The 13,478-nt window shown below is 38.7% G+C and overlaps 1 protein-coding gene across 1 annotated transcript in view; it reads left to right on the forward strand.

Moving 5' to 3' along the window:
- LOC126428435 (uncharacterized) overlaps nt 1-13,478 on the forward strand; it is a 76,017-nt gene that overhangs the window by 41,509 nt on the left and 21,030 nt on the right. Inside the window, exon 3 of the mRNA XM_050090360.1 lies at nt 7,341-7,553. Within this exon, the coding sequence (XP_049946317.1) occupies nt 7,341-7,553 (213 nt within the window). The remainder of the gene's footprint in view (nt 1-7,340; nt 7,554-13,478) is intronic.

The following is a 13,478-nucleotide window of genomic DNA, read 5'->3' on the forward strand; positions in this document are numbered from 1 at the left end:
TCTATCTTTTATTGTGGTTTCTGTTATTTTAGAGAGTACAGATGTAATAGTTATAGGTCTGTAATTTCCTGTTTTTTTTTTTTTTTTTTTTTTTTTTTTTTTTTTTTTTTTTTTTTTTTTTTTTTTTTTTTTTTCATCCTCCTTTGTGTATAGGGATTACTTTGTTCTTTTTCAGGCACACTGGAAATATTTCTTTTTCTATAGATTAGTTTATCAGACAGGCCAATGGGTTTACTACCCATTGTAAACAGCATTTGATTAGTTTTAGGGATATACCATCTAGTCCCTCAGTGTTTTTTGTTTTTAGACTATGCATTATTTTTACAATTTCTGATTCATTGGTTTGGGTCAGGAATAAGCATTTTGTCTCATATGGAATGTTTATTGTGTTTATTTTGGAAGTATTGTTTTGAGTTATAAATTTGTCCACAACTTCAATATAATGTTTGTTTAAAGTATTGCTGACATTTTGTGCATCCCTGAGTTCCCTCCCATTTATCTCAAGTATTATGTTATTATCAGCGTTTTCCACACCTACACCATTCCTCTTTCCATTTATGAGAGACCATATGGTCTTAGTGGTATTTGTTGAGGTTGCTATCTTGTTCTCATAATATGTCGATTTAGTCTCTTTTATCAGTTTGGTGTATGTTTTCTTCTTTTTGCTATATGCATCCCTATTTTCTTGGGTTGGCCTTAAACAACAATTTTCATACATGCTTCTCATCTCTTCCCTCTTCCTTTTTACCATCACTTTGAACAGAAAACCAAATGGCAATCCATGGAGTTGTGCCACACTACCTCCCCTCTGAAGAAAAAGTTCAAAGTTGCACCCTCAATCGGACTTTGAAGCAGTTATTCTGTTTGAAGTTCTCCCTCATTGTGCAACAATCATCTCAGAAGTGTATCATGCTACCCTCAGGAAACTGAAGAATGATTTCAGTTTGTTTATCACCCCAAAAATTAAAATGAACTCCTTTTCCGTGACAATCCAAGACTTTATACAAGTCTGCACACCCAGGAGAAGCTCACAAAACTTCATTGGACTATTCTTCCTCATGCACTCTACAGTCCGGATCTCACACCTTCTGATTTCCATCTGTTTGGCCCAATGAAGGGTGCACTCTGCAGGAAGCAGTACATGGATGATGGGGAGGTCATTGATGCAGTAAAACATCGGCTCCAATTTTGACCAGCAGAGTGAGATACCATGCAGGCATACGGGCCCTCCCCGTAAGCTAGCATAAGGCTATCACATTGAATGATGATTATGTTGAAAAAAAAAGGGTTTTTTAACCAGAGGAGTGGGGAATAATATGATGAATTCTGAATAAAACCAACCTGCTTACAGAAAAAAGGTGTTCATTACTTACTGAATGCCCTTCTTGTTTGCTATAATGTTCCCCCTTTTCCAATATATATATGTATTCAGATCAGAGTTTTTTGACTTCCTGGAGCTCTGAGCTTCTGCATCTGAAATTAAATTATATTCTGACTGTGCCACTGCAATTAGTATGGTCTTATTCACTGGTGCAGCCTCGATTATGCTGGAGTCGAAATGCTCCAACATATATTAAACATTTGTAAATGAATATGAATCATTTCTTCTGCAACAAATTTCATATATTGTTCAGTAAAATATAACTTCTTCTACTCTGAACATTACAAGATTTCCATGTTCATCTGGCATCACAGGAGGGATAAATAACAAAAAATTGTTAAGATAGCTGATATTGGAGACATTAATCTTATAACATACATTTGCATCTCCTATGAAAAGACAATGTAAAGCTGTAGCATGTGCTGAATACTGCAATAGAGTGCACTGTTTAGTGCAAGGAATTTGTGTTTGTGTGTCATGAAAGCTTACTGCCAACAAAAATTATCCACTATAATGTGCTCATGTTATAAACTATTTACACATCAGGTCTAAAATAATAAAGAAGAGAGGGATGGAGGGGGGAGGAATTGGGTTGATGTATGACTAAGTTAGAAAGAACATAATCTTCAAGATAAAGTTCTCCATTTTAGGAAATAAGATGTGCAAAAACTGTAAAGCTTCATCTGAACTCTGTTATAAGTTTTCTTACTCCACTATTGGAGAAATAAATTATATTTATTTAGTACAACTATATAGATAATTGGGCTGTTTGGAAAGTAAGTTCTGATGCTGTCTGGTGCATGGAGGAGTGGAGACAGTGGAGTGATTTTAGCACAGCTGTGGCGCTGGTCTAAATATGAGACTACAAATTTGTCAGCACTGCAGGAAGGTTATTGAATTGTCATTTACACTATCAAAATGGCCACTATCATAAAAAGCCCTGCCAACTGTGAATTAAGTGCTGTGATCCATTCTCAACATGCAAAACAAAAAGAAAGCTGTTGACATTTGTAGTGAATTTTGTGCAGTGTGCAGATAGAACATTATGAGTGATAGAGCAGTATGAAAATGATACTGTTTATTTGGAAAGGATGGATGAACTTGTTGAAAATGTTATTGACAAAATCAGAGAAAATTATCAATTCATTTCACAGAATTGTCAATTTCCCTCTTATATCAGAGGCAGTGTTGTATGAACTTGTGGCTGATAAGCTTGGTTATCACGTATGTGCTGCAAATCCCATTTTTCGTCAGTTTCACCCTGTCAACGACAACTGCTGTCTATGAGTGCATTAATTCCATCCTAAACCTGATGGACAAAAAACCGGAAACAATAGGAGTCTTTATTGACTTGTCAAAAGCTTTTGACATGGTGGACCATAAAATTCTGCTATCAAAGCTAGAAAGATATGGTATTCGAGGTCTGTCCAACAAGTGGATCAGGTCCTTCCTGACAAATCATATGCAGGCAGTATGCATCAAGCACACAAATATTGAACTAAAAACTGTGTCTAATCACTTATCTGACTATAAACAAATAAAATGTGGTGTACCCCAAGGATCTGTATTGCGACCCCTTCTGTTTCTTCTGTACATAAATGATCTAAGCTTAAATATTGATGCACACAAATCAATCATATTTGCAGATGACACCACGATTCTACTAAAAGGAGATGACGATGAACAGTTACAGCAGACAGTAAACACGGTCACGAAACAACTTAGCAGCTGGGCACAGAGTAATCAGCTTGTAATAAACAGTAAGAAAACCGTTGCTCTAAAATTCCACAATGTTCCTAATAAGGACATGTTTATCCCATCAGTCCCTATCAATGATGAACCAGTTGGTAACAGTACTGAAACCAAATTCTTAGGACTTTGGCTGCAGAGTAACATCAGATGGAATAAGCATATTGAATATCTCAATGCAGAACTGAGCAAAACATGTTATCTTCTTTGTTCATTAAAATCATGCTGTAGTGAGAAAACAGTATTGAATGCATATCATGCGTACTTTCATTCTCGTCTTAGATATGGGGTCACCTTCTGGGGAAACTCTAAAATAGCTAATAGCACTTTTAAACTACAAAAAAGGGCCATTAGAATCTTGTTTGGGTGCAAGTCTAGAGACTCTTGTAAACCCCTGTTTAAGAAATCTGGTATTCCCCCATTACCATGTGTATACATTATGTAAACCCTTTTGTTCTTTAAATTAAATGTAATAGGCAAGGACCAGAGACTACAAAAAAACTGTGATATACATGAGCACTTTACCGGACAAAACAGAAACTTACATATGACTCAAATCAGCACAGCACTGTGCCAAAAAGGTACTTTTCACATGGGAGTTAAGCTTTATAACAGACTTCCTGAAAACATAAAAGCTATCACTGAGGTCAATACATTTGGAAAATCTCTAGTCATATTTACAGCATTACTGCTTCTACTCCATTGAAGAATATTTATATTTATGAAATGTGTTATATAAATACTTACGTGTAAAGTGTATTATTGTAAGCTTAAATATGTATGCCTTGAAATTACTTTCAGACTGTATATTTATAACTTGACTTGTCCAATGTCTTATGCATAAGCTGCTATGTAGACAACAGGATCAATAAAATACAATCTACAATATACAATCTACCTTTGATATGTCTGCATAAGCAGAAGAAACTAATGATCTAAGTCCAAAAACAATTTATTGGACTGTTCAATTAACCAAAACAAATTCTCCAAGTATAACACCAACACAAAACAGTGATCTGTTTTCAAATCACAACTACATACAAGAATAGTATAGAAAACAACTGAAATAATTTCGTACTAGTCTCCGCCATAGACTTCTCTGATATACCAAGCCTAATCCAGAGATTAGCGACAAGATCCAAGCCGGGCTGCCGGGGCAGCAGCTATCCATGTCTGCTGGCAGTCGATGAACTGCCAATGTGCGGCCGAGTGCCGGCCTTGGGCGGATGGGTACCTCAGAACTATTTTCCATCACGTGGCTTGACGTGTGGAAATAGTTCCAGGATTTGCAGCGACCTCTTCCTTATGTTTATGTGGGCCAGTAGTGGCCCCTGGTGGCTGCTGGTGTCTTTGCTGTGGTGTTGTTGTTGTTGTGGCAATTAATCAATATTGCCTGTCGGTTGTGTAGTGCTTCGGTGTGCCTGCAAAGCGGGCAACCCGCGGCTGCAGGCTGTCGGTTTGGTTGCTGGTACTCTAGGCACCGTGATGTCTGGTGGAGAAGGCCACAGCAACTTTCATATCATATTGATGGTATTCCAACACCCCACTGCATCTGACAATCTGTTGTCTCTGAGAGTTTTGAAATTGTTGCCTGGTGCAGTTAATGACAGAGCATTTGGTGTACACTATCCTGTAATTTCCAATACATAATACAATCTATCCAAGACTTGAGACCTAAAATGTAAAAACATACTTCATATTTTCAGTTGCATGTACAATATTTCCTTTTCTTATTCAACTCACTGGTGAGTCTATACTCTTCATTCTGATAAGGAGGCCTCCTTACCCATGAGGCCATTTACTAGGCTTGCTTTGCTGTGTGTCTGAGAAGGATTTCTCTTCATTCTGTTTTGTGGCTCTAATATATGTTAACAAGCCACAACTGTCTATAACACACTAATCTGAACTCATAGTGTATGTGTGCACACCTAACAGTGTTAGGCATGTATGCACAATTTCTGCAATGGCCTGTAAACTGCCTTATTAGCACTTTGCAGTCTGGTTTAGAAATACCATAATTTTTCCAACATAGGTACTGCTGCAGATTCCTTATTTCATTTTTATAAAAGGTTAAAACCACATCATCCACCTTGCATAGTTCTAGGAATGCTTCCAGCTGACATCCATAGAATGAAAAGATTTGGTAGCTGCATTAATGTTTCTGATGCAGTATGATGTAGGAGGAGAGGAACTCCTTAGTCACATTGTGGCAGGAGATGACACATGAGTTGCATGTGTCAGTGTGGAAGCAAAAAAAACCAATCAATGGAATGAGCCCACAGTAGGTGGACATATAATTCTTTAAAGTGCCACCAAACTTTTTCTGCATGAAAGCTAATGGCAACTGTTTTTGGGATAGGAAAGGTGTACTCCTTGTTGATCTCATCAAAAGAGGCACTACATTAAACTCCGAAATTTGCTGTAAAACTCTAAACAAGCTCAGAAGCGCCATCCAAAACAAAACACATAGGATGTTGAGTTCCGGCATCATTTTTGGGCATGATAATACTAGGCCACATACAGCCACATGCACACAAATCTTGCTTAAGGGTTTGAAATGGGAATCGTCTGATCATCCTCCATACTGCACTGATTTGTCATCCTTTGATTTCCAACTGTTTCTCAAGAAGAAAGAATTACTAGAGTCACAGCAGTTTGAAGATGATGACGAGTTGAAGGAGACTGTCAAAGTACAACCACAGTAGCTCATTGTGTAAACCTGAGAGCTGCTTACCCCATAGGTGGCAGAATTTTATGAGGGCACTGAAAAACTCACGCCTTAGGAGAAAGTTACGTACAAAATAGCTAACATTTTAGCTTTAAGTTGTATATAATAGAATAAACTTGTAATGCATTAGCATTTTTCATAAAGTAACAGAACTTTAGTCTCTGAATAGCCCTCATAATACAGAGCACCAGGCAATTTGATGCTTGACATGTTTGTTTGTGTCATATGAAAAGAGGATGATATGCTTGCTATGATGGTTTGAACGCTTGTCTTGTGCCTGGTGCTTGCAGGGGTACATAATTATAACACATGACACTGCAATGATGTAAGAAAAGACTACTGCTCATGTACCAAAACTCTAAACAGCTTCAAACACACATCTGTAAAGCTAGGTAATAAACTACCAGAGTCAGTTAAGAGTCTGGAGCTGAAAAAATTTAAAATATTTGTAAGAACTTTATTAATTCAAAATTGTTTTTATACAATGGAAGATTTCTGTGAGCATAATTTCTAACATAGATTAATTATTTGTGTATTTATTGTCATTGTTGTTTGTACATTTATTGACTTTGCTTATACAAGCTTTACATCCCTGTAAATGTTTTGTTTTTGGCGATAAAAATCAATCAATCAATCAATCAAACCTACCAGTTACATACATCTTCTCAGAATAGTAGATGACTTTTGTAGATTCAATTTTTCGTTAATATCTTCTGGATACTATGGTTGCCTATAAATTTATCTTGTAGAGCTGTTCATGCTATTCAGTTCCACCTGATAATCTTCTTCACCTCACTCTGATTCTCTTCCCTGAAGATTTTGTGTGTTAGCTGGGAAAAGAGCTCACTTCTCTTCTCAAACTACATAAAGCATTCATAACCGGAATACCACCTTTTCAACCATATATTGTCAAATTAAGCACTAGTAAAATGTACTTTACAATGAGCTCCGTGCCCCTTCTTCTCTCCGGTCTGTATGCAACAGAGTAAGTCACATATGTTACATTTTGCATAATGTTCATTGCTAATACAGGCTCTTTGGTTCTTCCTTCGTGAGCCACCATAAGACCTTCCATCAGCAGCTGCACGGAGTAACACGTCCACCACAGCAAGTGACGATGTCCGTACAATATTGTTGGCTCTGCATTAACAGAAGACTAGTGACAATGTCAACTCTAGCTCAGTTAACTTAAAATAATAGTTTTTCTCTCTATATTCATGTGAATATCTCTCATTTCTTGAAGAGCCTAAGAGTGTGCCATGGCTTTTCCTAATGATATACTACACATTGCACATAGCAAGCCTCTAAAAATGGCATATTTCATAACTGGTGTTGGCTCCACAGTTGAAAATTTACTGCAGAAATATTTCTTTTTGCACAATTATGTTTTGGGTTCCAGCTGCATAACAGAAGCCTAATGAACCAATTATTATATCAATTACATCAGGCATATACAATAATGCATTCATTCCTCTTTTCCAGACAAATACTGCAGAGCGGGAAGGGTTTGAGAAACGCTTGCAGCTGCAAGAGAGTGAGCTGGCAGAGTTGCGTCAGAAGCTGGCTGCTGCCACCAAGGGCAATGACTCACTGGACGAACTGCGAGCAGCTCTGGCAAAGGCTTCGGAGCTCCTGCGTGACAAGGATGCCGTGTGCAACAGCCAAGAGCTCAAGAACAAGGCACTCCTCAACCAGGTCTGCCCCCATGTTCTGCTTTATATTTTGTACATATATTACTTTTCCTGAGCGCTATCATGCCCATCACCATTCGTCCACTGCTGGATGTATGTAGATGCAACCCACACATTTGTTAATCAAAATGTAATCATGATGTTGTACAAACAGCTGCAAAGAAAACCAAACAAAAGTTTGGAAAGGAAATAAAAATTTAAGGGGGTAACAAATTAAAACTTTGAGTTTTGTTGATGACACTGTAATTCTCTCATAGATTGTAAGGGTCTTGGAAGAGCAATTAAACGCAATGGGTAGTGTTATGAAAAGAGGTTGTAAGATGAATAATTATGAAAGTAAAACAAGTGTAATGGAATGTAGCTGAATTAAATAATATATATGTGTGTATGTGGTGACTGTTCTTTTGGACGTGTCCAAAAGAACAGACACCATTTTGATCCAGCAGCCACAGTGAATTGACACGCATGGGAATTACAGACATTGACTGTGAGTGAGCATTAATTTAAATCAATGGAGGAAGTTGAAAATGGCAGTTGCATGGACTACCTTAGCATACCTCCTGTTAGCCCAAATCCTCAACTTATACACCCACTACTAATGTAGTGCCCCTGCCCATTATCCTAATTACTCATGGCAACATGTACCGGGTGATCAAACAGTCAGTATAAATTTGAAAACTGAATAAATCACGGAATAATGTAGATAGAGAGGTACAAATTGACACACATGCTTGGAATGACATGGGGTTTTATTAGAACCAAAAAAATACAAAAGTTCATAAAATGTCTGACAGATGGCACTTCATCTCATCAGAGTAGCAATAATTAGCATAACAAAGTAAGACAGGAAATGCTCAATATGTCCACCATCGTTCCTCAACAATAGCTGTAGTTGAGGAATAATGTTTTGAACATCACTGTAAAGCATGTCCAGAGTTATGGTGAGGTATTGGCGTCGGATGTTGTCTTTCAGCATCCCTAGAGATGTCGGTCGATCACAATACACTTGCGATTTCAGGTAACCCCAAAGCCAATAATCGCACAGACTGAGGTCTGGGGACCTAGGAGCCCAAGCATGACGAACGTGGCGGCTGAGCACACGATCATCACCAAACGATGCGCGCAAGAGATCTTTCACGCGTCTACCAATATGGGGTGGAGCGCCATCCTGTATAAACATCGTACGTTCCAGCAGGTGTTTATCAGCCAGGCTGGGGATGATGCGATTCTGTAACATATCGGCGTACCACTCACCCGTCATGGTAGCAGTTACAAAACCAGAATCACGCATTTCCTAGAAGAAAAGAGGCCCGATAATGGTAGATGTGGTAAATCCAACCCATACCGTGACTTTCTTGTCATGCAATGGAGTTTCCATGACAGTTCTAGGATTTTTGGTGGCCCAGATTCTGCAGTTGTGGGCGTTGACAGACCCTCGGAGCGTGAAATGAGCTTCATCGGTCCACAACATGTTACTCAACCAATCGTCATCTTCCGCCATCGTTTGAAACACCCACACCGCAAATGCCCTCCGCTTCACTAAATCGCCAGGTAACAGTTCATGATGCCAATAGATTTGGTACGGATAGCATCGGAGGGTACGCCTAAGTGCCAACCAAACAGTAGTGTATGGAATGCTGGTGCGGCGTGCGACTGCACGAGCGCTGACTTCCACATGCATAGACGAACCCGCTACAGTCTCCATTTCTTCCTGAACTGTCTCAGCATCATTACGCCTTGTGCTCGGTCGGCCACTATGGGGTCTATCGTCTAAACAACCTGTGGCATCGAACTTTGAAATCATTCTCGCCACAGCTGCATTTGTCAACAGACCTTTACTCATTCAAATCCCCTTCCTATGGCGATAGGATCGTAACGCTGAACTAGCACATTCCCCATTCTGATAATACAGCTTCACTAAAAGCGCCTTTTCACGTAACGTCAACATGCAGCGACTGCTGGCGCATCTGATTCTCTCTCTCATTACAGCTCCTTCTATATGTAATTGTCATGCGCAGTCACTGACATTTTGCTGTCCAGTGCCATCTGTTGGACATCTTGTGAACTTTTTTTTTTGGTTCTAATAAAACCCCATGTCATTCCCAGCACGTGTGTCAGTTTTTACCTCTCTAGTTACATTATTCCGTGGTTTATTAAGTTTTCAAATTTATACTGACTTTTTGATCATGGAGCAAGTGCTATCATCAATGGGGAGGTGCAGGTAACAGTTCTGCGACAACTTTTAACTTATGCATTTCACAACTTCACACGATCAATGTCTTTATGTCATTTTCAAGTGTAAAGTAGCTCGCATGTAATTCAGGCATCCATTGATCTCTTCAGTGAAGATGCACACCAGGCTCAAACTCTTATGGAAACTGATGAAATGCCTTCAGTATTGAGCATAATGGGGAAGGGGGACACGAATAGTACGTTAGTAGTGTGTGGATAAGTTGAGAATATGGGACTGATAGGAGGCATGCTAAGGTAGTGCGGTTGCAAAGTCTGGATGGCACAATGGCCAGCGCATCTTCTTTGTAAGCAGGAGACCTGGGTCCAAATCCTGGTTTGGCACAAATTTTCAATTTTCTCCATTGATTTAAATCAATACCTGCTCACTGCCAATGTTTGTAATTCCATTTTGTTGGAATTTAATAAGGCATTACTGATGGAATTAGCTTGGGAAATGAGATATTAAACATAGTAGATGAGTTTTGCTACTTGGGCAACAAAATAACTGATAATTGCCAAAGTAAAGTGGAAGCAAAATGTGGAGATATAGAATGTGGACTGGAAACAGCAAGAAAAGTGTTTCTGAAATAAAGAAAATCTTTGACATTGAATATAAATTGAAGTGATAATAGGCTTACTATATGTCAGGTTTAGCCCGGACAGTCCTAGTTTTTTAGCACTGTCTGGGGTAATATCCAGGAGTGCAAAAATGTCCGGGGCTTGAGAATTTTGTGACTGACGAGAAACTTTTTTTAAACCTTAGGGCTATGTGTTTGACATCATGTTTTTAAACATTTTTTATGGTGATGCTTCTCTCAGCCAACCATGGAGCAAGTGCTATCATCAATGGGGAGGTGCAGCTAACAGTTCTGCGACAACTTTTAACTTATGCATTTCACAACTTCACACGATCAATGTCTTTATGTCATTTTGAAGTGTGAAGTAGCTCACATGTAATTTTTTGATCATTTTATCTCTATTAATTTTTCATCTCATTATTTAACAATGGGCAAAAGAAAGTGTCTATTTCATGTTAACATGTAGCTGGAATAAAAGTTTTTAAAGTTGTGTAATAACAGTAACAAATAGGGTGTTTACAGCATGCTATGTACTGGAGAATTTTCTGTTGTGCATAAAGGAATGAGTGCTGTTAAAGACCACGTGAAATCAGCTAAACATAGGAATGTTATTCATGCTATAGCGTCACCAAATGTAAGAATTTTTTTTTAAAGCCAAAGATGGGAATAACACTGATCTGCCTTCTGCTGCTAAAGAGGCTATGTTTTCATGCACACAGCTAGAGATGAGCAGCATTTCTGAAAAAAAGTGATGTTCAGTGAAAAATACAATAGAATAAACAAAGTTAATGTTCCAATAAGCTGCTTTAACTAATTTCAAATATATGTTCTGGGCTGGACCCAAGAAATATGGCAAGTCTAGCGATAGGAAGCCTTTTCTGAAGGTATTTATCTGGAGTGTATCTATAACATAGGTCTCTTGGGAGTAAAGCAGTTAGCGGACTTTGGTTTGTTGGTAGAATAGTAGGGAAATGCAATCAGTCTACAAAGGAGACTGCTTTCAAATCACTCATGTGACTCATCCTAGAATATTGCTCAAATGTATGACCTGTAACAAATAAAACTAGCAGAGGATACTGAATGTATACTGAAAAGGGCAGTATGAATGGTCACAAGTTTGTTTGACCCATGGAAGAGTGTATTAAGATGCTGAAACAACTGAACTGGCAGATGTTTGAAGATAGACAGAAACTATCCTGAGAAAGACTACTAAGGGAGTCTCAAGAATTAGCTTTACATGATGACTCTTGGAATATACTACAACTCCCTATGTATTGCTTCCATAAGGACCGTGAAGACAAAATTAGATTAATTACAGCATGCACATAGACATTTAAACAATCATTTCTCTTGTGCTCCATAGGTGAATGGAACAGGGAAAAGACCTAATAACTGGTACAGTGGAATGTACCTTCTGTTGTGTACTTCACAGTGGTTCACAAAGTATAGGTGTAAATATAGATTTATGGATGTGAAGCAGTTCAGACAAGAAGGGAATAGAAGCTCTTGAAACGTGATGCTACTGAAGAATGATGGATATTAGTTGGTTATATTGAGTAAGTAATAAAGAACTATTCACCCCAATCAGGAGAAAAAGAATTTTGTGGCACAACGAGACTAAAAGAAGGGATCGGGTGATAGGATACATTCTGAGACATCAAGAGACTATCAGTTTGGTAATGGAGGGAAGTGTGCAAAGGAGTAATAATTGTAGAGTGAGACCAAGGAAGTAATATACTAGTCAGGTTCAAATGAATGTAGGTTGCAGTAGGGATGGGAAAACCAACTGGTTAAAACTGATATCCATATTTTAGTCCTGAATAACCTGTATTTGAAGGTATTTGTTTGGTTTCAGTTATAACAGGTGTTTTTATTTTTTACTAAGACATATCAATCAGCCATAACAGCAGTGCTAAAGTTTTTCATTTTTAAATAAACCATTTTTGAAAAAGGATTAATTTTTATCTGCAGAATTTGCATTGGTTTGAAATGTTGTGCTATTCCAGAAAATGTGAAAAATGATCAGTGCTATTGTAATAACAGTGCCGACAGAAACGAGGAACAAACACATGGCATAAGAACTGGTACAGCATTGCTGAGACAATAATGTCCTTGTTGCTGTGTGTTGCAGCTGAGAAACTGTTATTTCAGAAACCAGTTATTTTGAGTGGTTTTAGCAGTCAGACTAAACTAGTGTGGTGAAAAACTGATATAACTGAAAGCTGGTTGTTTCAGTGATAACCATCATCCCTAGTTAACTAGCTTTGGAGAGATGACAAGACTTGCACAGGGTAGACTAGCATGGAGAGCTTATCAAACCAGCCTTCATGGAAAAGATCACATCTACAACAACAGTCAAATGTGACATAAAAATAATGGTAACACAAATACTCGCAAATAGCAGCCACATTACACTCTGTGATCAAAAGTGTACAGACACCTGGCTGAAAATGACTTAGAAGTTTGTGGCACCCTCCATCGGTAATGCTGGAATTCAGTGCTGGAAGGTTTCTTGGGGACTGGCAGCCAATTCTTCATAGAGTGCTGCACTGAGGAGAGGTATCACTGTCAGTCAGTGAGACCTGCGATGAAGTCAGCATTCCAAAACATTCTAGGTCAGGACTCTGTGCAGGCCAGTCCATTACAGGGATGTTATTGTCATGTAACCACTTCGCCATAGGCCGTGCATTATGAACAGGTGCTCAATCGTGTTGAAAGATGCATTGCCATCCCCAAATTGTTCTTCAACAGTGGGAAGCAAGAAGGTGCTTAAAACATCAAAGTAGGCCTGTGCTGTGATAGTGCCATGCAAAACATCAAGGGGTGAAAGCCCCCTCCGTGATCGCACCGTAACACCACCTCCTCCAAATTTTACTGTTGGCACTATACACACTGGAAGATGACATTCACCAGGCATTCGCCTTACCCACCCTGCTATCAGATCACCACATTGTGTACAGTGATTTGTCACTCCACACAACATTTTTACACTGTTCAATCGTCCAATGTTTATGCTCCTTACACCAAGAGAGGCATCGTTTAGCATTTACCGACGTGATGTGTGGCTTATGAGCAGTGGTGTGATGTGTGGCTTATGAGCAGCCGTTCAACCATGAAAT

This window comes from Schistocerca serialis, chromosome 12 (genome assembly GCF_023864345.2).
Source record: "Schistocerca serialis cubense isolate TAMUIC-IGC-003099 chromosome 12, iqSchSeri2.2, whole genome shotgun sequence".
Lineage (NCBI taxonomy): Eukaryota > Metazoa > Arthropoda > Insecta > Orthoptera > Acrididae > Schistocerca > Schistocerca serialis.